The sequence below is a fragment of the Heteronotia binoei genome, chromosome 2 (genome assembly GCF_032191835.1).
Source record: "Heteronotia binoei isolate CCM8104 ecotype False Entrance Well chromosome 2, APGP_CSIRO_Hbin_v1, whole genome shotgun sequence".
Taxonomy (NCBI): Eukaryota; Metazoa; Chordata; class Lepidosauria; order Squamata; family Gekkonidae; genus Heteronotia; species Heteronotia binoei.
The window spans coordinates 39,236,493-39,262,410 of NC_083224.1; the positions used below are offsets into that span (position 1 = coordinate 39,236,493).

Consider the following 25,918-nt stretch of genomic DNA (forward strand, 5'->3'; position numbering starts at 1 on the left):
ATGAAAGGCCCCTGTTTCGATTTGTGAAGTGTGTGTTCTGGTGGGTGTGCACCTGATTTCTCCATTAATGTTTCTGAGGACCACATTGTTTATAGAACAGTAATGCAAAGCAACACAGGTTAACTGACCACTTAATCCTTTCCAAAATCCAAAATTCAAAGAGCAGTGCAAAGCATTCCTTTTGTTTTGTGCAGGGACCTCAGTTATCTCCAGGGTGAGACTCAAGCCCCCTACCTAAGATATTTGTCTGTGTTTTTGCATCAGAGGTGGCTGGAGGGGAAATGGAATGGATGGTGGGGCAGGCTGTAGTTATATACAAAGTCATTTAAAAACAGCTTAAACCTTGAAAGCATTTTTAGAAATCTTTTTATGTTTAGTTGTTGTAGATTTTCCGGGCTGTATGGCCATGGTCTTGGCATAGTAGTACTGACTTTTTGTGATTGTTCAATATACTTTATATAGAGCTGTTGCTAAGTAACCATTCAGAAATAGAACACGTCCCCCCCATCTAAATAACAGCAAGTTTCAAGTCTGGTAGCACCTTAAAGACCAGCAAGATTTCCAGGGTATAAGCTCTTGAGAGTCAAAACCCTTTGTCAGAGATAATCTAAATAAGTTTTACTTTATAGGAAAGGATAGAAGTTGGGAGAATGAAATGCACATTGTTTTGTGGACAGATAAATCAGTCGAAAGGGGGCTGCCTCCATGAGTTGCCATTTGCTCTGACTGTAGGTTTGCTAAGTTTTTCCAGCTGCTACTGAAAACACATGACACTCAGCTACTTGTCCAGGGGGCTGGAAACCACGTGCTGTAGGGAATCCATTTCAGCACCTTAAGGCATGGACAGCTCAGGGTTCCCTCCTGTTAGAATGGGCTCTTCCCACTGCCTGAGCCTGGCACAGATGTCCTGTTAGCTGTCGCCTCTTCCTCCCACTTCTTCCAACCCACTGGTCTAAGGCTGTCTGTTCAGTTTCAGCACCACAAAAACTGAACAGCGACCTGTGCTCTCGCAGCCCGTCTGCTGCTGCTGTCTCTGCAAGCAGACTGAAACGAGCCATTTGCCTGTCTGGCTGATTAATTCCCAAGCCAGCAGCCCGTGAGGGAAGGAAGTAAGAACCTTGCTTGATTTGTGGAGGTCACCATGGTTTCTGTGGATTCTCTCTCTCTTGCAGGCATGGAGGAGAAGGAGAACAGGTGAAGAGATCCTGTTCAGAAGCCTGATTACCCTGGAAGTGTTCATCAGCCTGTTAACAGCCTTATAGAGACAAGCAATGCCTGCGGGGATGAATAAGAATGGATCTCGATCTACTACCTCTTTGCCTCCAGATCCCATGGAGATTGTCAGGAGCAAGGCCTGCTCCAGAAGGGTCAAGCTTAATGTGGGTGGCTTGGCCCATGAGGTCTTGTGGAGAACCTTAGACAGGCTACCACGGACAAGGCTAGGTAAGCTCAGAGACTGCAACACGCACGAAACCCTCATGGATATATGCGATGACTACAACTTGGAGGAGAATGAGTATTTCTTTGATAGGCACCCTGGGGCATTTACTTCTATCTTGAACTTCTACCGCACGGGCAAACTGCACATGATGGAGGAGATGTGCGCCTTGTCTTTCAGCCAAGAGCTAGACTACTGGGGGATTGATGAGATCTATCTGGAGTCCTGCTGCCAGGCGAGGTACCACCAGAAAAAGGAGCAGATGAACGAGGAGCTCAAGAGAGAGGCAGAGACGATGCGGGAGAGGGAAGGCGAGGAGTTTGATAACACCTGCTGCGCAGAGAAGAGGAAAAAACTCTGGGACCTTCTGGAGAAGCCCAATTCATCTGTAGCGGCCAAGGTAATGTCAAAACGACAAGTTCGTTTTGTCGGTCATGACTAGGACTTGTGTACAGGAACTAGAATGATGGTTGGGAGAAGGGGGAATACGGCTCTTCAAGCTTTTCTTGTTGTATTGATCTGGCTGTGGCCCATCGCTGTAGTGTTTGAGTCTCTACTGCAATAGAAGGGAGTACAGGAACCTAATTACTGCTCAGTGCTATGGAGTCTCCAGTTGCTATCTTTCCTAAATCTGCATACTAATGAATAGGTATATTTTTAAGAGAAAGGTAAGTGAGGCATATGTTACCATATTTTGCATGCCATACATTTTTAACGACACAACAGAGGAAGGTAGGGGGTTTCAGGGAATTGGGACTGGACAGAAAAATAACTGGATAGGCTCTCTTCAGAACAGTAGAAATCAGGTTTTTAAATGTGAAATGTTTACATAACTTGTAATGTTATTTTAATTCATGGACTGTTTAGCTCTACCTTTCTCAAATCTCCTGGAAAAATACATAGGATTCATTATCTTCTTAGAGGTATATACTGAGATGCTGTTGTCTTTACCAATAGTTTTGTTGCTGTGGTAGCAGATAAGTTCTGCCCTTTAATCATTTGAAACTGTCATGCTTTTATTTGACAATGGCTGTAAATAATAGACTATATAAAATATAGATTACTGCTCCATTAAGCAAATCTCAGTTATCCAAAGTCCATCTTCATTCATATTGATCTTGTGTGTTCTACTTTCCTCCTGTTCAGACAGGGGTGATTCCCTGACCATGTGTACCAGATGTTCTTTTTTCTAAAGACTAGTATTACTAGCTTTTCTGGTTATTTTGATTTCTGTTGGTATTTTAAGCATTTCTTATTTCTAGTATTAATGTTTGTTTGGCTTATCTGGAAAAAAATAATTTGCTTTTCCTATAGTCCGTACATGGTCTTCTGTAACCATATCTGCACAGGAAGTACAAATTCATGAAAGTTTCCACTTTGATGTCCTCAGTGTATCCATTAGGTCTAACTGCAATGTTCTGAATCCTTTATAGGAATATAGAAAGCAAATATTTGTATAATAGGTAACCATAGAGTGTGGGACATAGAAGCTAGTCTTGCACTGGCATTTATGTCTGATGGAACAGAAGGAAGGTAGCTTTGCTTTGTTCTTCAGCCAACAGGTGGATTAATGAGAAACTGAAGTTCTGTATGGAGTATAGTTGGCTCATGTGTTGGTTGAAGAGAGAGGGGAGAGAGAATTCCTGATGCTCTGAGTGGAGTCAGCATGGAGACTCCAGGGCTCAGTGGTGGTGCTCATACATTGTGGGTTCAATCCCCAGCCACTGCAGTTTAAAAGGATGCCAAAGCACAACTGGGAAAGACCCAAGAGAATATTTGCTAGAATGGACCGTACTAGGAAACATGGCCCAAAAGCCTAGGGCAGATTCAGATTTCCATTTAAGATACTGTTTTCCTGCTGATCCAACCTGACCATCTAAGAGGTTCAAGGAAGCAAAATTTATTTATAAAGTCATAGAGGAAGGATATTTTCAACTAATTTATCTTGTTCATAGTTCCTTGGATAGGAGGGATCTTTATAGTGAAATGGCAACACTTGTATTCTGTGTTTCCAGAATTGTGGAAGGCTAACCAGTATAAGCATGACATTTCATCAGTAAGATAAATTTAAGAACAAACAAATCAAAATGAGCATGGACAAGTAGAGGCCATGCTGCTGCTATCTCTACATGCGGAGAGAAATAGAGTGGTTTATTCTTGGAGCCTAAATGAGGACAATGCAGACTTCAAGCAAACATCCCTGGGGAAGGTGATTCTCAAGATGAGATGTCAGTACAGAAAAAAAAAAAAAAAAGGCTTTCTCTCTGGTTGCAGCCTGTCTGACCTCTGAAGGTGAGAGCACGCAGAGCAGGGTTTCTGAATGGGCAGGTTTGTCTGTGAGAGAGTAGCCTTTCAGATAGCCTGGTCCCAAACCATTTGAGCAGTTAGAGCTCACGTGACCAAATGAAGCTCCCTCCACTGAGTCTCAGACCATTGGTCCAGTAGCGCACTACTGTTTACTGCGGTGATGAGCAGCAGGGTCAGTTCCATGCCCATCCCCAGGACCTCCACTGACACCTCCCTTCCTGCTCTCACCCACCTACCCCTGCCTGTGCAACCTTTCCCTGCCTGCTCATGACCACTCCCATGGCCATCTGTATGGCGCCATGAGATCATGTGTTCAGGCTGTTGTGACCATCATTATCTGCATGCTCAGGGCCGGCCCTAGACTATCTGGCACCCTAGGCAAGACTAACTTCTGGCGCCCTCCCCCTGCACTGAGTCACATGGGGGCACCCAATTCAGTGCCCCCAGAGGGCCAGTGCCCTAGTGGCAGAGCCAGCCCTGCACACACTCTTCCCTGGCAGCCTGGGTAGCTGGGAGCACAGGAGGTGGTGTGCTTGCGAGCAGGTGGGTGTGGAAGGGACACTCAGACAATTGGCAGAAGAAGAACAGGGGCTGGTGGCAGCGGGCCCTTCTAGAAGCCCTGGGACATGACCCACCTGGCTAGCAGCTTCCCTGGATTTTCAGACAAAGAAGGACCTTTCTCAAGACTTTCTGCTTGAGAATCCTTAACTGGAGATGCACAGGAGTTGTGCCTAAGACCTTCTGCATGCGAAGCTTGTGCTTTGCCACTGAGCCCCAGTCTTTCCCCAGCCCAAACCCACCTCTTTGAACAGCTCCTGGAAGCATACTGAAAACTGTGTCAGCCTCCCACTAATGTCTCTATATCGGTGTGTTTGTATACTACTTTGTATACATTCAGGAGCCCCCTGAATGTATACAAAGTAATACACAGAAGTATACAGTAGTATGCAGAAGATTCTAGGGTGGAAGACAGCTTCATATGTACACGGAAGCAATGACTCTATTCTTTCCCAGGCTGCAAGTTTCCATTAGTCATGACATATATCCCAAAAAGCTTGTCTGTTCAAAACAGAGAGAGAGTATAAATGGGAATAAGTTGGCCATGGACATTTTAAGAAAGGCTGAAATATTGAGAAAGGAGGGTCTCAGAAGTAAGGCATAAATCTAGAGGAGTTAGCCATGTTAATCTGTTGCTGTACAATTTATTTATTTATTTATTCCTCGCATTTCTATCCCGCCCTCCCTGCCAAAGCAGGCTCTTTACAATAGTAAAGAGTCCAGTAGCGCCTTTTAAGACTAATGAATTCTATTGTAGCATAAGCTTTCAAGAAACACAGCTCTCTTCATCAGGCATCTGATGAAGAGAGCTGTGTTTCTCAATGCATCTGATAATGAGAGCTGTGTTTCTCAAAAGCTTGTGCTACAATAAAATTTGTTAGTCTTAAAGGTGCTACTGGACCTGTTACTATTTTAGAAGTAAAGCAGCAATTGTCAAATGGCGTTGGTCACCTGGAAAACTTGTCAGGGTTTTCTCAGTGAAAAGTTTGGGAACTGTCAACAGATTTCTTTAAAAGATAATTTGCTTACCAATATCAGCCTTCCCTTGTGTGATCAGAATGATGTATTGTAAGGTACTCAGTTTACTTGTGCCATTGTGAGGTCCCCAAAGCTTTGCCCATAAGCTTGGTAGAATGTGCCCTAGAATCTTCTGGAACATTCAGGGGGCCCCTGGCACATACCTCAAGAATTTTCAGGAGCTATGCCAACACTGAAAGTATTTTCTGTAGAGAGAGCATTTAAAGCCCACTACCAGAAAATAAATGAGTGGACATATTTTGGGGTTTTGTAGACAATGACACTATCTTGAGACATTCTGTCATTATAACAGGCGTTTTTTATATTTCATGTTGTAAAATGTGAGTTAGATTTTTTTTGTGACATTTGACTTGTGGAACTCTCTGACGCAGGATATAATGATGGCCATTGGCATAGATATCTTTGGGGGATTGGACAGTTGCATGGACGATTGGTAAGTCAGTGGCTTTGAGCCTGTGTCTTAGGCCATAACAGTTGTTGGGAGAGGAAAACCACTGCCTTGGTTTTGGGCTTTCTGGAACATTTGCTTATCCATCCTGGAAAATGGAATGCCAGATTAAATGGACCTTTGGTGCGCTCTGGCAGGGCTTTTCTTACGATTAGCACTTGAGTATTCTGCTTGATCATGACAGGTTTTTTCTCAAAATAATATATCTGAAGTTTCTTTTGAACTCTGAGAAGTCATTTCAAAGATTGGGGAAGGGGGCAGGTTGATGCGATGTGTCAGGAAAAGGAAAGGCGCGCAGCAGTCAAACAAGAATTGTCATTTTGGGTTTCTTGCAAGAGACAGATTCAAGCTGCCTTTTTTATTATTTCAGATGGAACAGCACTGCGTGCTAATAATTTATAAGGGTAGTTTGGCGTACAGGCAGGATCCAGTGATGCTGGCCTCCAGTTTTGGCAGTCTGTGGCAGAGACTCAAAATCCATTAGAGGCTGTTGATGTTCATGATTGATGGTATATGAGGGTGGGTCATTTTTGCCAAACAAGTGTCTTTTGTGATTTATCAGTGAAATCCATTTGAAGTTTGTCTTGGGAGGAAAATGGCCAGAGTAGAAGCATTTAGCAATTGCAGACCTTCCGGTGTTCAGCTGCCACTGTTTGGGGGGTTTGATGCAGAAATGGAGACAGGGCTGAAATTTGTCAGTTTTTCACATTTCAATAAATGTTCAGAGTTATGCACTCTTTAACTGTTTCAAAGCTGAACAGTTGTGTTTAAGTGGCAGTGCGATTCTGTGCAGTAGGGGTCTCCAATGGGCACCATGGTACCCATGGACACCTTTTCTGGCACCCGCCGGATGTTTTTAGGAAGTGGGTGGGGCCAGGTAGGAATTTTACCCAGCAAGGCTTCTGATTGGCTATTGGAGATTTGATTGGCTGTTAAGGTTTTTTTTAAAAAAAATGTTGCTTCGGCTGCAGCCAGTAACAAAGCACAAGGACCTACACTTAGTAAATTAGGCTGTGGCAATCATTTTGTGACTGGCTCTGCCTCCTGCTGCAGCCACTTTGTGGCAGCCTTTTTGTTGCTGTGCCCACCATGCCATCACAGAATTCCAGATATGCCTGCAGGCTCAAAAATGTTGGAGGCCCCTGCTATACAGAATTACTCCAGGATTTAAGTATACCAAAATCAACAGGCTCAGACTGGAGTAATTCTCTGCATGGAATTGTGCTCTTTCAGGGCATTCATAAACAGTTATACCGTTCAAAGGCAAGTGAAGCCAGTGGTCTTAGATGGGTGCAAATCTGCTTAGAACAGCATTGTTAATGCACTAATCTTCTTCTTCAAACTCATGTTTGTCTTTCACCTTATTTCTTCTTCTGTGACTGTCTCTAGAATAAGTGACAGAACACGTGCTTCATATGCTGAAGGTAGGAAAGGCTGATAAAGGCCTTTCTACACCCAAGAACCTGCTAATAAGTCAATGCAGGCCTAAGTCTGTATAAATCAGTAATATGGAATTTGTAGGCCATTTTTATGTAACCATTCTTGAGAAATCACTTCCTCACATGGTTACAGGAGGGCAGTACATACTGAGCTCTTCATAAGATGACTTTAAATGGGCCACTTACCCTTCATACAATTTAAATATCCTGTCATCAAAATGAAAAATAAACTGGGCAGTACAGGATCGAGCCAGCAAAATGTAAGCACTTAAGAGTACAGTATCCTGGGCAGAGTTACCATAAGCCCATTGGTATTGGCAATTTTGGACTGGACCACCTTTCTGTAGGACTGCTCTGGGTCCCATTGGTTTTGGTGGATACTGAGGTGCTCATGGACGTCTTCCATGCTGTGTGGATTCATCTGCCCATGTCAAAAGATTATTATATTTGTCATTCAGTCATCACGGAAACACTCTGGATTGATTTAATCTATAACAATTAAAGGACCCGTTCATTTGTTTTTCCCTGGCAGGTGTATCTCATCAGGAAAAAAACATCATGAGCTTCAAATTTGTCTTCAGGTTGATGGAGGAAACCAATACTCTTTTTCTGTAGAAAAAGCCCAGCAGGAACTCATTTGCATATTAGGCCACACTCCTGATGCCAATCCTGCCGGAGCTGCGTTCCTGTGCGTTCCTGCTCTCCCCCCCCCCAAAAAAAAAAAAAAAAACACAAAGCCCTGGAGGAAACATAAAGGAGAGCCTATTGGCTCACATTATGTTTTTTTAAAAAACCACTTTCATCCCCACACTTTGCATATTAGGCCACACACCGCTGATGTAGCCAATCCTTATAAAGCTTACAGTAGGCCCTGTACTAAGAGCTCTGTAAGCTCTTGGAGGATTGGCTACATCAGGGGTGTGTGGCCTAATATGCAAAGGAGTTCCTGCTACAAAAAAGCCCTGGTCATTTTACCCCATGAAGTCCCTCCCCTCCCCAAACCCCTTCCTCCTCAGGCTCTGCCTCCAAAATCTCCAGGTATTTCCCAACCCAGAGCTGGCAACCCTATTGTAGGCTTGCCAATCCCCAGGTACCAGCAGGGGTTCTCTCGCTTTCCCAGGCCCCACCCCCACAGCCCCCAGGTGCCTTTCCACCTCCGGAGGCTTCAGACTTCGTTGGTTGCACAATCTTTGCAGAGGTGAGTTGCTCTGTGTTATTTTGAAGAAGCTGGAAGTTCAGTAACTCGTGAGTAGAGATGCCAATCCCCAGGTGGGAGCAGGCCCTCCTCCACTTCAGAGTCATCAGAAATGGCGTGGGAGGGGAAGGAAATGTCTGCTGGTCACTTCATTATTCCCTATGGAGATAAATTCCCATAGGGAATAATGGAGAATTGATCTGGGGGTATCTGGGGCTCTGGAGGGGCTGTTTCTTGAGGTAGAGGCACCAAATTTTCCACATAGTGTCTGATGACTCCTCCAAATCCTGTCGAAGTTTCAAAAAGATTGGACCAGGGGGTCCAATTCTATGAGCCCCAAAAGAAGGTGCCCCATCCTTCATTATTTCTAATGTAGGGAAGGCATTTAAAAGGTGTGCTGTTTCTTTAAATGTGATGGCCAGAACTCCCTTTGGAATTCAGTTGTGCTTGTCACAACTTTGCTTATGGCTCCACCCCAATGTCTCCTGGCTCCACCCCCAAAGTCACCAGATATTTCTTGAATTAGACTTAGCAACCCTACCCTATTGTGTGGGTTTTGCGAGCAGAGAGAGAGCACACCTCTAGTTTACAAAGAAAGTATGTTTGTCGCTAATTCAGTTGTCTGTCTTTCTGTGCCATTTTTCTCTCTCCCGTCATCCAAGTTGCTCTGGGGGTAGCATATAGTTGAATTTATTTGATACATTTACAGAGCACCTTTCTTGCTGAGACTCAGGGTGGGTTACAATGTATAAAAGTAATGGAGTCAGTATAAGACATCCAGTGCACAATGCAGTAGGGCTGGGATTACAAAATTAGGAAGCAAAACGGACAAGAAACCACATTAAAACCAGACATTCCACAAACAATGCAGAAAATGGGTTACAGATGCAGAAGACAAAGCACACAACCCAGATAATAATAAAAAAGTGCAATAGTCTACAGTACTACTCCCTTTATGAAGGTTCCAAACCATTCCATTCTATTATAGCCATGTTTCCTTCATAAGAATGCCCCTCCTGGACACTTCTGTTTTACGCATTTGGTGGAATGATAGAGAACCATGGGAGCTTTCCTGATTTCCTCGGTCAGGCCAGGTTCTCTCCTGCCCTGTTGTAGTCCCACGGCAGCTACATGAAGTCAGTTAGGCTGAGGATGAGAGAGTAACTGGGCCAAAGTTACATGTGCACAGGACTTTTTTTGTAGCAGGAACTCCTTTGCATATTAGACCACACCCCCTGATGTACCCAATCCTCTAAGAGCTTACAGTAGGCCCTGTAAGAAGAGCCCTGTAAGTTCTTGGAAGATTGGTTACTTGTGGGGGGGGGGATGTAGCCTAATATACAAAGGAGTTCCTGTTACAAAAAAGGCTTTGCATGTGAACTTTATGCCAGAACAGAGATTAGAACCCAGGATTTCCCAGACCAGCCCTCTAATCCCTACACCCATCCTTGCTCATGATGTGCTGGGGGGAAAAAAGAAAGAGATGAAAGTCCAGAATTTTCGGTGAAGTCACTGTTTGCGTGCCTCTTAAACAGCTTGCTCATTTATCCAAGTGCTCTTCTTGTATCGTAGAAGCCTACAAAATTCATTCCAAAGACTGGCTCACCCCTGCTTAAAGAACTGGATCATGTGACCGGGCCAGGCTGTTGCAAGGAGTTCAGCTCTTCAGAGGGCTGAATATAGATTTGAGACCTGGCTCGGTTGTTATGAGTGAAACAGCTGTGCCTGATTATAATCATTTGGTGAGCACGATCCGCACACATTGCTAGCCCATTGTATGCCACTGCTTCATAAATACAGCCCTTTGTATAGAGCAGGTGGCAAGGTCTTTGTGGCCAAAAGAGCAACTCTGTATTTTTTTTGTCACATTCTAAGAAAGGGCTCTTTTTTATTTTCTCTGCTAGCGATATATCACACTCTCCTGGGTAACCCAGTGTCTTACCAAATCAGAGAAACAAATGCAGGAGTGGTTGGAGATATATATCTGCCTCCAGTGACATTGGAGCAATCAGATTGACCTGTAATTGCTTTGGTGACCTAAAAAAAAAAATCTGTATGTCTGTGAACTATTGTCCTTAACCCTTCACAAATCATAGTCCAGCATCTTCTTATAAAACCAATTTTCCCTTTTTTTTCCTTTTTTAAAAAAAGAGAATAATTCTGTTTTAACCGTAACATGAATTTTGAATGCTGTGAGCCATCACAAAAGAGTATACTGTAATGAAACTTCCAAATTTCACTATATGCCTGTAGCATGTGTTTAAGAATTAACGCACTCACTGCAGGGTAGCATCTTCCAGAAGGGAAAGAAGTATAGCAAGCCACCTTATTCCCCAGTAGACCACACACTGCCCCTTTGTTGATGCGTCCCTGAATCTTCCCAGTGTTTTACTCAGCAGCCACTCCAGTGCCTGGTTTCCAGCCCATGAGGCACAGTTGATAATCTGCATCCTGGAACACTAAGCAATGTGAGTTAGGGGAGAGGTTCAACTCAAAAAACTGTGTTCCAAATCTAGTTTCTATGAGAGGCAGGAGCATTGGAGTCCATGAGAGCCAGTTTAGTGCAGTGGTTAAGTGTGTGGACTCTTATCTGGGAGAACCAAGTTTGATTCCCCACTCCTCCACTTGCAGCTACTGGAATGGCCTTGGGTCAGCCATAGCTCTAGTAGGAGTTGTCCTTGAGAGGGCAGCTGCTGTAAGAGCTCTCAGCCCCACCTACCTCACAGGGTGTCTGTTGTGGGCGAGGAAGGTAAAGGAGATTGTGACCGCTCTGAGATTCAGAGTATAGGGTGGAATATAAATCCAGTATCTATAGAACAATATATAAAGGTTGCAACTGATATTCTTGGGCTGAAATTGGGAGGTGTGACCACAGCATCACCTGTCTCTTCCCTACCTGTTGGGTGGCTCACCTCAAGACCAGTTTGCATGTCCTCTCTCTGTGTGCACAATCAGGGCTACAGGTAAATTGAGCATCTCCGGGTTACCCTCTATCCACCTCGATCACTTCTGTCTTTTGCAAGTTAAGAAGAAAAGGCAGCAAGCCTCATGGGACTTCCTGGAGGTTGTATTGGACTCGGATCTGGGAGACTTGGGCTCACATCCTTGTTCTGCCCTGGAAACTTGCTGGGTGCTGTTTGGCCACTCCCTTGCAACCTAGCTTCCCTTACAGGGTTGTAGTGAGGATCAAATGGAGGAGTGGAGGAGGAGGAGGAGGATGCAAACCACTTAACCAAAGTAGAAATAAATAAATATTGCATGCTACCATTGCAGACCCTTGGACTGAAATTTAGTGGTGCAGCACCAGATACCTTCCTCTTTTGTCTGTTTGGCAACCAAGGCTCCAGTTTAGTTTCCTAGTGAGATAAAAGTGGGGAGGTTACTGCTTTATTAACAAGCTGCATTGGGTGGCTGAGTGGATAGCTACAGCACTACAGAGCTGGGAGTTGAAAAACGCACTCCTGAAGAATAGCTTTGAATATGGCTTTTTTTTTTTTTGTAGAAAAAGCCCAGCAGGAGCTCTCCCGTGCCTTCCCGAGTGCGGGGGCGTGTTTAAAGAAGCCTCCCTGTGCCTTCCCCAGCATGCCAGTTGGAGCCCTGGCCAGCCCAGGCAGAGCTCCACTCCTGTGCACTCCTGCCCAAAAAAAGCCCTGCCTTTGAACCCTGGATTGATACAATCTCCTATTTAGGACTCCTGTTTCTTGCATACAATTACATTCCTCAGACCTCTTATAAAAACAGACACCTAAAGCCAATCACACAGTTGTGGGTCAAACTGTTAATTACCAAATCTAAGTGGAGCCAACCTGATTGTCACCATTGGTGTAGGAAGTTGTCAGCCATGTCCTCTCCCAAGTGCATTAGGCCAACTCTTTCCCACCCTAAAACCAGGGCAGCTTTGAATTCAGAATTGCACCTTGCCATGGTGGCCGTTGTCATACTGCTTGAAGCTGTGAACATGGAAATGCAAGGGCGGTGCAAAAAACTAGGAGGAATAGTGACTCACCCCACCCCCAATTTATGAGAACCTCCCCCCCCCCACACCATCTCTTCTTGAGGAATTAAGTCAGCTGTGAGGATGGAAAGCCCTTTGGAAATGCTCAGATATTTGCATTTGTTAATTGGCCCTTGTTAGAAAAATAAGCAGAGATGTGTCATCTGGTTTCGCTTAATGGGACGAATCTGTAGAATAGGCGCAGTATGTTTCTGAATATTTGTGATTATTAAAATTGCTGCTCATTTGTATTAAAACAAAAAAGGATCATGACATCTGCACCCTCTGTCTTTTATCCACATGTGTGGAACACTTACTGATGTCTTCAGCGGATCATTGTTTTCTTTCTCCTGGTGAGATGCTCTCCGAAATCTGATACGCTTTGAAACGATCCCCATTATGTTACCCATGAGACTGTTCAATCTTCCTTTCCCTCCTTTTGTTTATCTTTGCATAAGCCTGCTGCATATAGGCTCCCTCATTGGCTGTGTCTTTACTTAATCACACTTGCCTCTGTTGCCCTTGCCACTGTATTGGATTTAGCCAGGATAAAAGTTGGCTGCAGGTTGTCAGATTGTCTCCTAAATACCCTCTCTCTTATCTGTAGAGGGATATGGATTTTCCAATGCAGGTTGCCTCTGAGGTGTTCTGCTGTGGTGATTAAGGCTGGCATGACTTCCTGTCTCTGTTTCGTTTTTGATATTAGATGCTGCTCTACAGTTGGAACTACTTTTCTCCCTCCAATGGTCTCCTGTGGATTTTGATTGGAGTTTGAGCCCTGCCTCCCCATTTCCCATGAGCCTTACCTGGATAGGGTTGCCAGCAGGGGTAGTTTTGTAGGAAAAAAAGGTGGTGGAGCTCATCCAGGGATTGTTATGCAGCTGCACCTATTATTCAATGGATAAGGTGGGAACTGTCAGAAAGGTTCAGGAGCTGTGCTCCTGTGAGCTCCCACTGAATCTGAAGCTTGGTTGCCAAGACTGACTCAAGAAATATCTGGGGAGTTTGAGGGTGGAGCCAGGAGCAAGGGTGGGACAAGCACGATTGAACTCCAAAGGGAGTTCTGGCCATCACATTTAAAGGGACTGCATGCCTTTTAAATGCCTTTCCTCCATTGGAAATAATGAAGGATACGGGCACCTTCTTTTTGGGCTCATAGAACTGGAGCCCCAGTCCAATCTTTTTGAAACTTGGGGGTATTTGTTTTGAGGAGAGATGCAGATGCTATGCTGAAAATAGGTGCCTCTACCTCAAAAAAACAGCCCCCCCTGAGCCCCAGATACCTTCAAAGCAATTCTCATACTCTATGGAAACTGTTCTTCGTAGGGTATAATCCCCAGCAGACATTTTCCTCCTCACCCCCACTTTCTGATGACCCTGAAGCGGGGAGATGGGCCTCCAAACTGGGGGATCCCCTGCCCCCAACTGGGGATTGGCAACCCTAGACCTGGAGAGTCCAGGTTAGCCTGATCTTGTCAGAACTCTGAAGCTAAGGAAGGTCAGCCCTGGGTAGTAGTGGATGGGAGAGCATCAAGGAAGGCCAGGGTTGCTATGCAGAGGCGGGGAGTGGCCAACTACCTCTGTTTGTCTGCCTTGGAAACCCTACAAAGTCACCATCCGTTGGTTTTGACTTGACAGTGTTTCCCACACACCCCATTCCCAGATAGCCTCTAAATATTCAGCTGGTCAGCAAATATTTCCCAGCTCTTTGTTATTGGTATTTGACACCTGATTCTTTTGTGTTAGAATGTTTGAGTGATCCTTCAAACACTTTTGTGTCTGATTATATCAGATTATTTTTTTGTCACAGTTCATATTTTCGTGCCTGTCAAAATCAAGGCAATCATGGTATGGCTGTGGGTCTAAAGCACCTGTTTTGAATGTAGAGGGGGAAGTTTTGCATTTGAAATTCACCATTCAGGTTCAGAGTGTTTGAAATGACTACATCCTAAAGCGGGCATTAAAAATCTCTCCTAAATAGGTGCCTGGAAACTGCATGCTGCTGTGGCTCAGATGTGATTTCTTTCACGCAAGGAAGATTTTTGTTTTGTAGAATTCCTGACCTGAACCCCCAAGTAGTGGAATCGAATCACAAACGCAGAGTCATGAACCTGCCCACTGCTATTCCAATTTTTATAATACATGTTCTTTAAAACATGCATAAAAACAGTCTTTTATTTTCATCGATGGTACTTCATAAAAAAGTGCTTCATAACATTATATGGCTTTTTATCCTGCTTATGTGCCAGCCTCTCTGACTTGTGGCTATTGCACATACTTGCACACGAGCTAGTGCACCATGCTCCAGGACACTAGGTTCATGAACATATATGCTTCCAAAAGCTTTGTGTCAGGGCTACATAAAGGGCTTGAGCTCACACATCAATTGCTCTGTAATAGTTAGTCAGGAGCAATCCATTTCTGAATCATGTACAGTTTTTGCCACTGCTATGATGTAGTGTTAAGGTCTGGTTGTTACCGCATTTCCTCATAGTTTGCAGCTTGCTTGCCTGATGGATAGGGTGCTGTTTGCTGTGTGGTTCACATATTCTGTTTGTATAATTAGCTTATGGCTGGGCCAGTGAACCCTGATCTGGCTGGCTTTCAAACAGAAATCCATGGTGTAGCCATGACTGTTGACCATAATAGCTAAATGGAACCTACAAGTTCAGATACGTATGCCTCTGAATTCCACATATTTTTGCATACCTATCCTGCTTGTAAATTTCCCAGAAGCATTTCACTGACTGCTCAAACGTGAATGCTTGACTAACAGTCCAATTGGATGCAGAGTTGCTGCAGCCTAAGCCTACTGAAATCAGTCCTGTGTTGAGTTATTCAACTCTAAACCCACTGATTCCAGTGGGCTTAGAACGCTATATAAAACTGCATTGTTCATTGGTTTTTTCAGCATCTGTTTTATCTCCTTCTGTGGCCTTGATTAGGGCGGTATGAAATATCTAGGGTTGCTAGGTTCCCCCTGGCTGCTGGCAGGGAATGGTGGGGTAGGGCTGCCAGATCATGGTTGGAAAACTCTTGGAAGTTTGGGGGTGGAGCCTGGGAAAGACAGTGCCATAGGTTCCACCCTCCAGAGCATCCATTTTCTCCAGGGGAACTGATCTCTGTAGTTTGGAGCTGTGAACTGTAATTCCTGGAGACCTGGAAGCTGGCATCCCTAGAAATACCCCATTTTTTCTTGCCTTCATTGGCATGCCAGAAACAGGAAGGGTACTGGTTGTCCATTTATTTCCAGGCACAACAATTCAGAATGCTGGTTCTTATTTTTAAAGCCCCAAATGACTAAGATACTTGAAGGATGACCTCCTCCCATATTTTCCAGCCTGCCCATTGTAATCTACCTCCCACGCCTGCTCTCTGGGCTCCTGCCTTCAGCAGGAAGATGAATGACAACCAAAGACAGGACTTTTCCAGTAGTGACACCTCAGCTGTGGAATGCTCTTCCCTTTGAGGCTCTCCTGGTGTCTGCTCTGCCATTGTTTAGATGCCAGGCCAAAACATTTCTGTCTGGCCAGGCTTTCAGTTTTAGCTAGGACCCCCATTAAATTCATTTTAGGAGATTCTGTTTGTTATCCTGTGGGTGGGCTTTTAATGCTGGATTTGAATAAATAACTCTTGATGTCTAATATGGTTATATTTCATTTTGTAAACCACCTCAGACAGATTCACTGGGCAGGTGGTATAAACATTTTCTAAATAGATTAATAAAATAAATAAGAGCAGACCATCTCCTTCGAGCAGAAAGACAATAATTATTGACATAGAAAATGGTCCAGATTTTTTTCTTCCATGGATAATAACTTAACCCCTCCTCTTTAGCTGAAGAGACATAATGTTTTTTCCCCTCTATTGGAGTATTGTGGAAAGCCTCTCATGAAGAAATACTTTGGGTTTTGAATAAATATCCTTGAATCCATTGTCCAGAATTCTCCTGGTAAAACTTCCATGCTGATTGTTATTCCAGCATGCATGACCCTGTATATTGTGGTAGTATTTCAATCAGCTGCCTTGGTATACATTACAGGGCCATTTTCCAGTAATATACGATGGGTTTCTGTGATGACAGCAGCATATGGCAGGTGTGCAGCCTCGCAGCTTGGCTTTCATTATTGGCAACTGGCAGAGAGACAGTGTGGGGTGGTGGGAAGAGTGTCAAATTAAGATCTGCCTCTCTGCTTTGGAAATTCATTGGGTGATCACGGGTCAGTCAGACACTCTTGGGCCAGTCAGACACTTGTCTTAGCAGTAGTACGTGCGAAAAGGATCTAGGGGTCTTAGTGGATCATATGCTGAACATGAGTCAACAGTGTGATGCGGTGGCTAAAAAGGCAAATGCAATTTTGAACTGTATTAACAGAAGTATGGTGTCCAGATCACGTGAAGTGATGGTATCGCTTTACTCTGCTCTGGTAAGACCTCACCTGGAGTATTGTGTTCAGTTTTGGGCATCAGATTTTAAGAAGGATATAGACAAGCTGGAACGGGTCCAGAGGAGGGCGGTGAAGATGATGAGGGGTCTGGAGACAAGTCCTATAAGGAAAGGTTGAAGGAGCTGGGGATGTTTAGCCTGGAGAAGAGGCAGCTGAGAGGTGATATGATCACCATCTTCAAGGACTTGAAGGGCTGTCATCTAGAGGACGGCGTGGAATTGTTTTCTGTGGCCCCGGAAAGTAGGACAAGAACCAATGGGTTGAAATTAAATCAAAAGAGTTTCTGGCTCAACATTAGGAAGAACTTCCTGACCGTTAGAGCGATTTCTCAGTGGAACAGGCTTCCTTGGGAGGTGGTGGGCTTTCCTTCCTTGGAGGTTTTTAAACAGAGGCTAGATGGCCATCTGAATTTAGGGGGAGGTGTTTGTGAGTTTCCTGCATTGTGCAGGGGGTTGGACTAGATGATCTTAGAGGTTCCTTCCAACTCTATGATTCTATGACTCTCAGCCCGACTTACCTCATAGGGTTGTTGTGAGTATAAAATGGAGGAGATTATTATGTAGGCCTGTTTTGGTCCCTGTTGGCTGATAAAGGCAAGATATCAGTGAAAGAAATAAAAACACTGCCTGATCTGATAAGAAGCAAAGATTCATGATGATTGACCTCATGATAACTAGCACATCTGCTGCCACTGTAGGAACTTCTTTATATGGATTTTTACCAGGGCTTTTTTTGTAGCAGGAACTCCTTTGCATATTAGGCCACACACCTCCAAGAGCTTACAGGGCCTGCTGTAAGCTCCAGGTGGATTGGCTACATCAGGAGTGTGTGGCCTAATATGCAAAGGTTCCTGGTTTTTACTATATATCCCAGTACAGGTCAATTTGCACACAACCATTCTGCTTGTGGTCAGCTGCTCTTCTCACTGCTCCCCCTCCCACTATGATGTATATGGTAAAATGTAGCATATTCAAGATACGTAGCTATGCTAGTCTGTCTGTAGCAGTAGAAATGAGCAAGAGTCCAGTAGAACTTAAAAGATTAGCAAAATTTGTGGCAGGGCATGATCGTGAGCTCACAAAAGTTCATACTCTGCCACAAATTTTGTTAGTCTTTAGGTGCTATTGGCCTCTTGCTCTTTTCTACTGAATAGTGTGTTGTGAGCAGAAACCATGAAATCTGTCCTTTAAACTGCATATGGCAGATTTGACCACAGTTTTTGCCCTGTGAATGGGATGGGTGAAAGGACTGACTGTACAAGCAGGGATGACTAGGGTTCCAACCCCTAGAAGTGGGCTGCTTTGGGAAGTGGACTGTGTAGCATTATAGCCCATTGAAATCCCTCCCCTCCCCAAACCCCACCCTCTTTAGGCCCCACCCCTTAAATTCCCAGGTATTTCTGAACCTAGAGCTGGCAATACTAATGATGGCCCTTTATAAAGGGACAAGATTCATTCATGTAGGACACGGGTGGCTGAACTTGCTCAATGTAATAGCCACATAGAGTAAACCTCAGATATTTGAGTGCCACAAGGGAGGAAGGGAGGGAGGCAAATAGATGGGGGAGGGAGCGGTGGAAAGAAAGTGTTATGTATGTGGACTCAAGGGAAGACTTTGGTATTTCCACCTGGCTCATTGGAGCCATACGGACTGAGCTTGGGGACTTGGGAAAAAAGGGCTGTAGGATTCAAACCCCCACAGCCCAGGACCAATCACAAGCCCCCACCGGTTTGAATGACCCAATAACATGCTTGCGCGGGAACCCAGAGATGTATATAAGTTTGGCCCGTGGACCCCAATGCCAGTTTTGTAATGTGACCTTATACTATGTCACTCCTATTAAAGAGCTTGTTATCACTTACTTCGAGACACTGCCATGCATAAAACCCACTATATTATAGAAAGCAACTTTAATTTTAAATGCATTCTCCAAGCTGCCAGCTGACTTGGCTTGGGCAAGTAATTAAAGAGAAAAATACCTTCTCCAAGCTGAGCAGTGGGGGCTTCAAGAGCCACACAATATGTGTGAAAGAGCCACTTGTGGCTCCTGAACCTTGATGTAGGGTATGTCCAACAATGGCTATTGGCCAGGAGGACTAGAGGAAACTCCCAGAGGGGCTAAACTACTGAATAACACTGCTAGGATTCAGCATCAGGGGAAGACCTTGGTCTCTGTGCCCAGTTTATCAACTCTCCAGGACAACTGGTTGGCCAGTATCTAAAAGAGGACAGCGAACTAGATGGACCACTGGTCTGATCCAGCACAGCCCTTCTTTATATTCTTATATGTGAATCAATCCTCAGCTTTTGTATTCTATACTAAATGGTGCTAAGTGTCTCCAAATCATGTTTTGTGTGACCTGTGTCTGCTGAAAGAAGGCATCTTTGCATGTATCAACTTGGATAGCGCCAAAAAGCGTTTGCCAAACTGAGCTGCTAAAATTAGGGCTGCCAACTATTTGAGGGTGGGCTTTGGAGAGAGGAGGGAACTCAGCAGGGTATGATGCCATAGAGTCTACCAATATTGCCTTTACACTATGGAGTTTCATGAGCAAAAATTATACTTTGTGATCTACTGGCATTAAAGCTGTGAGTTACTGTACAAATTAGTTTGCTCTGGGGCCATTTTTCCTGAGCCAAGACAAAAATGTTTTAGCCAGAGGCTAAAAAAACTGTGAGCTGGCTCACACTAACTCAGCTTAGAGGGAATAATGGCGTTTACCCTGCAACACAGCCATTTTCTCCAGGGGAACTTATCCCTGTTGCCTGGAAAGCAGTTGTAATTCTGAGAGGTCTCCAGGCCCCACCTGGCGTTTGTAACCGAAGCCTGTATATTTTCTATACCCACCTGGAGTTTGGCAACCCTGCATTCCAGCTCAGAACTTAACTAGTTCAGCGGGATTGTGGGGTGGGGAAACAGTCTCATGGTTTTGTTTCACCTTCACAGCGATGCTCAAAAAAAGCAGAATGAACAGCACATTTGTGTTGCACTGTATGAAATGTTATTCTCAGGAGGCAACCATGCACAGAAAATTAATTTCAAGATATGATTCCAAATAAATATGCAGATGACTCTGATCAGCAGAGGTGCTTGGAACCCATAATAAAGTGTATCAGTCATGGTTTACAGGATCATATCAGCTCTGGTTAGTGGATTTTATTCAAATCTTAGCTTTGAGTAGGATTTTGTATTGATTTATGGCCAGTAATCTAGACAATTTTTTCAAAATCTCATTCTGTTTCCTGTCCCTCATTTACCATCCTATTGGATTTTTGGAAAGCCTTCCCTTGTTATATAAATAGGTCAGATGCCAAATAGACACAGCAATTGGTTTCAGTGGCTAAAAATGACACCACCAAAATAAAATGGTTTTGCGTAACTGATGCACCGTACCGAGGTACTTAACATATTAATTACTTTGTCAGTCAAGGAGTTAATCAGAGATGGATTTGCCTCTCTTCAAAGTCTTCTGAAAATGCTGGACTAGTTTCAACAACTTTTATTTTGGATGTCATGACATATGCGCTTTTTTGAGTTTTGCCGCTGTGGTGGGAGAATTTATCAGCCAACAACATTGTCACTTCCTTCGGTGTGGCTGCAATCTTGCACTCAGTTTGGCTGCTTAAGAGAGCAGGTCTACTCAGAATCCTCCTACGCAGGTCTGTACATTGGAGCTTACTCTCAGGAAAGTGTGTTTAGGATGGCATGTAAATTACACTGAAATCAATTGGATTTAAGCTGTCTAGTTGGTTTTGTTTGGAGGACTTCCATATGGGCAGCTAGAAATAGTGTCACATTTCCTGTCATGGTGGTACTGTCTTGGCCATGAAAGTCTGTTGTCTGAATGCGAGCCCACACCCCAGCTCAAGCCCCCATCACCACCATCAAGGCCCCAGAGCCAGGATACTTACCTGGTCCACTGCTCTTGAAGGGAAGGAAAGGCAGTCTGCCAGACCAAGGAAGCAGGTGAGGGCAGGACATACACAGATGTACAAACTATTGGGTGAATGGGAATGGGTGGATGATTACCTCCTCAAGGACAGAGGAGGTGAGAGTAAGACCAGCAATGGAAGTACAAGGCAGGCTTCACAGACAGGCCAGTGAGGAAGGAAGCAGCCCAGTGCTGGAGAGGGAGGTAGAGTGCTATTCCAAGTGTGGAAGGGAGGGACTTGCAGTACTCAGCCAGTGTCCTACCTTCTACACTTCTGAGGCCTAAGGAGCTCCACCTTGGAAACCATGATAGCAGAAAGGGGCTTTACACAAGGAGGCACTAACATCTGTGTTGGCTATTATGAGAAGAAAAATGACAATATTTCTTTTGAGTCAAAAGAGGGGAAAATTTTTTTAAAAATGAATCTCGAAACACTATATTATTAACCTATTTTAGAGAGATAGAATTCTCACATGATGACATAGAACATAAGCCCAAGCAAGTCCTCATTCACATGTGCAGAATAAGGAGGTACATGCAAGCAGTATGAGGTGATAGAATCCCAGAATGGTAGAATATGCTTGATCACTTCAAACTGGAGATGAGGGGTACCATTTTGAACAGTCAGCGTCGTGTAATGGTTAAGAGCAGAGGCCTCTAATCTGGAGAACCAGGTTTGATTCCTGACTTCACCATATGAAGGTGATCTTGGGCCAGTCACAATTCTCGCTGAACTCTCTCATACCCACCTACTCCTCAAGGTGCCTGTTGTGGGGAGAGGAAGGAAAGGCAATTGCAAGCTGCGCTGAGACTCTTGAAGGTAGTAAAAAGTGGGATATAAAACCCAACTCTTCTCCTTTTTCTGTGCACAAACTATCTTGTAAGGGGGGAAATGTAGAAAATCTGGGAGAAGGATTCTAGTCATGCTCATTCCTTTATGTGCTAGTTGTTCTGTTTGCCAGACATTTGTTTATGAAGCATCCCTTTTCAGTGGCGATACTGCACCATGTTGCACGCTTGTGAATACTGCAAATCCTTGGGTGAGGCTGCACGGATGGTTCTTTCCCATCCAGTCCTTGCTGTTTCCCTGCAAAGTGTGCCGATTTGGCAGAAAAAGACGTGATTATTTCATTTGATTGGACCAGGGCTTTTTTTTTGAGCAGGAATGCACAGGAACACAGTTCCAGCCCGCTTGGTGTAAAGGTTAGTGGCCTGATATGCAAATAAGTTCCTGCTGGGCTTTTTCTACACAAAAAGCCCTGTGCAAAGCAATGGTGATGTCAGGGGTGTGTGGCATAATATGCAAATGAGTTCCTGCTGGGCTTTTTCTACAAAAAAAGCCCTGGATTGGACTGTTAGATTTCCTCTGGAGATTAAATTTGCCAGGACTGTATCTGGCAATCCTAGAAGTTTTGGGGGCAGGGCATGGATGGGGGGAGCACTACAAAAAAAACCTCAAGGAATTTCCACAATCTCTATGATAAAGATAATAGACTGGGAAAATTCCTAGCACATCATAGACATTGCAACTGGAAGTGATGCTGGGAGAGCAGGCAAGAGCGGGAGAGAGTCGGGGGTGGGTGGGACATTGCCCGCTGCAGCAGACAACCTGGTAAGCATACTGGAGAGAGACACATTCACATGCCCAGTGTGAGAACAAGCAAATCATGTATTCTAGTTTGAGGCTTCATTATCTGGAGTTTGGAAGGGGAGAGCTTCTTTCATATTCCTAGTCAACCATAAGCCTATGCTATGAATGGGAAATGGTTGCCATACATTCTCCATCTTGCCTGTAGCAAGTGGTACACCTGGCTCAGCAATCTGTGCTCTGGTGGGCAATGTTTTTCCAGGCTTTTCTCAGCACCTGCTGCCTGGACTCCTTTAACTGCCAATGCCAAGGACTGAACTAGGGGAAATCTGTATGCAAAGCCTCTTTTGTGCCGCTGAGTTACAGCCTGTTTGGACTTACCTAAAGCCAGAAGAGATGGCCAGGAATATGCCAGCACAGCCCTAACATTGTTTGTTTTGCCTCTTCACTGTATGCTGCTCTGGAGCCCATCTTGGCTGAGAAGGGGATATTTATCATTAATAATAATCTAGCATGATCTGAAGGTCTCTCCCTTTAAACAGCAAGCCGGGCCAAGGATGGAAACACACAGGCCCTGCTGAGAGGGCAGAGTCCTGTACAGAGAGGGAATTGGTGTCCTTGCCCACATAGAAACCAACACAGCTAGAATTCTCCAAAGATTGGCACAGCTCTCAGATAAAAATGTGACGGGTGATTCTGCGATACTGTTCCCAGCAGCTCTTTGCGCCTAGGCTTGGCTGCAACCCAGGGGCTTCTGCTTGGGAACAGTGGGCTTTCCCCAGGCATCTGGTGGTGTTCTGCTAGTGAGGGGAGAAAAATTCTCATCCAGAGAAATGTAACTCTTTCTCACCCTGGTGAAAAACAGAATTGTTTTTTTTCTCTTTGGTGTTTTTTTTTTTTAAATTAAATTTTCTGTCGCAATATGTCCTTAATGTACATCCTTGCAGCTTACTTGCGAGATGGCTCAGGGTGGAGTAAATGTTTCTCTAAAACTATGCATCGGGTACAATTTCAGATTGGAGGGGTGGTGATGGTGGGGTGATCAGAGTAGAGGGCTGCAGATACCAAAGTCCTGCTTCTAGATTGTAAATCAAGAGTAGTGTATCTGAAGAGCACTTCTTGCTTGCTTCTTCATGTGCTGCATAATGACTTGGAAGAAGAAGATGCTATTGGATTAAAATCCCGCCCTATACTCTAAACCTCAGAGGGGTCACAATCTCCTGTACCACACTCCCCCCCCAAAAAAACAGACACCCTGTGAGGTGGGTGGGGCTGAGAGAGCTCTTTACAGCAGCTGCCCTTTCAAGGACAACTCCTACGAAAGCTCTGGCTGACCCAAGGCCATTCCAGCAGCTGCAAGTGGAGGAGTGGGGAATCAGACCCGGTTCTCCCAGATAAGAGTCCGTGCGCTTAACCACTACACCAAACTGGCTCTTTGCTCTAACAAACAATATTGAAATGCTTTTAAGAAACAGATGATGCCCCCAAGGTTTGCACTGATGCTCTCATTGTATTTATGTACTTATTTACTTTATGTGCATCCCACCTTCCTCCCCAGTGGGGATCCAAAGCAGCTTCAGTTATTCTCCTCTCCTCCCTTTTATCCTTACAAAATGTAAACTAGGCCGAGAGAGAATGATTGGCCCAAGGTCACCCAGCAAGCTTCCTGGACAGAGTGGGGATTCAAACCTGGATCTCCCAGATCCTAGTCTGACACTCTAGCAACTATATCACACTGTCTGGACAGTGACTGACACTCTTTGGACAAATGGCAGGATACACATGTAATAAATAAGAGATTATCTAATGTGCACTTTTGAATACAGCGCCTTATTATTCGAATTGCCATGGAGATGCTGGCAATTGAATCCAGCACACAATACTGGACTTCTTTGAGGCAAAAGTCCAATTCTCTCCCGCCCCAGTTCACACGCTCATCAAGATCCCCTTGAATATCTGCTGTAGCTAGCAAGTCTCTGAAGCACATAAGTGTCCATAGAATCAGGTTTTACCAAGTGAATTTATCAGAGGAGACAGTGGGAAGAGCTGAATGTTCATTCCATGCTTTGTATTTGAAGTATACAGTATTAAACAGGCTTACTGAGTACATGCTTCCAATGGGCAATGCCTTCCACCACGCCCATATTCCCACCACCACTGATGTTCATGGGAGAAGAAAAGGGGAGTGGGTGGGGCCAAATGTAGAAGTGAGGAAACATTCAAGTTGTGCTCTGTGACTACCCCCACTCTCTATGATTCTTATCATAGAGGTCGGGGTTGCCTAGAGCATCATCTGGAAGTGACATCGCTTCTAAGTTATATAATAAACATCACCAGGCCCCCCACAGAAATCTCCTAGAGGCTGCAAGCAGAGGCCTAGCAGCCCTAACACGTTACCAACTAAAAGGAAGAGCCATTAATTACCTAATGGTATCACTGGGACCTTGTACATCTGTAGCATGGGCTTTACCACTAATCTCTGGGTTGGATAGTTCTTCAGTGAGATCTAGTGCTCCTGAAAGCCAGTTAGCATGCAGAGTTGTGTCTGATACCAGTGTTCGCTCTGTCTGTGTATGTAAAAGATGAAAGATTACACTTTGGGGGGAGGGTCTAGAAAAACTGGTGGGCTGCAGAGAAGATTGGAAAGGGGACAAAATTGCTTCTCCTACCTCTTCCCTCAGTGGAGTCCTCCTGGGGAGGGGGGGGGGGGAGAAAGGAACAATTTTACATTCTTCCTTTTCTTTATAGCAGCACCCCAACCTGTGTGGCTTCCATGCACCATTTTGCAGGTAGCTTTCTGAGAAACATCAGATTCCATTGATGAAGTACCAACAGAGCATCCATCCCTTCACTCACAGCAAGCAAACAAAAGCTCACCAACCCAAGACCCATTACATTATATTAAACAACAACAACAAGAGTCCACTGTGCTTTCCATTGGATTAAATTTGCTCTACTGTGTTGGGATATTTTTAAAATGATGATTCAAGGGCAATTGCAAAAGGAGAAAACAAAACCCTCTGCTGTATGATAGAATCTAGCAACAAGAACCTTTGCCTAAAAATAGCAGCAGTTGATTGGGGGCAAAAAATTGTTATGTATCTTTGCAGTTGCCTTTCATGTAAAGCCTTTTCATGCAATCTGCTTATCGGTTTACAATCTTGGTATCAATGTAATTAAACTTAGAGGCCTGGGTGAAAGATGGAATCTGGTTTTCATTATGACCCAGGAAATATCATTGCTGGTATGAAGAGTGTGTGCGAGTGTGTGAGTGTGTGTGTGAAAGTAAATGGAATTAACTCTGGAACATATGCCAGAAGCTTCCTCTTCTTATTTTTTAATTCTGGCAGCAGGAGGGTTTCCTGTGAGGGATCTGTAGATCTGGAATGTACTCTCGCCTTTTGCTCAAACTGTCTGGCTTTAAGGAACCTTTAGGGAACATAGCAGAATTTATCTGTCTTGTCCCAGTTTCGCTTTGAGAAATAAGAAATCAACAGAATCCGCCATGGGGTGCAGGAGTGGGTGGCCATTCT

At 44.4% G+C, this 25,918-nt stretch overlaps 1 protein-coding gene across 1 annotated transcript in view; it reads left to right on the forward strand.

Moving 5' to 3' along the window:
• The first annotated feature begins 1,003 nt into the window (after positions 1-1,003).
• The window catches only part of KCNB1 (potassium voltage-gated channel subfamily B member 1), a 294,074-nt gene continuing 269,159 nt past the window's right edge, over positions 1,004-25,918 (forward strand). Inside the window, exon 1 of the mRNA XM_060230834.1 lies at positions 1,004-1,838. Within this exon, the coding sequence (XP_060086817.1) occupies positions 1,272-1,838 (567 nt within the window). The 5' untranslated portion in view covers positions 1,004-1,271. The remainder of the gene's footprint in view (positions 1,839-25,918) is intronic.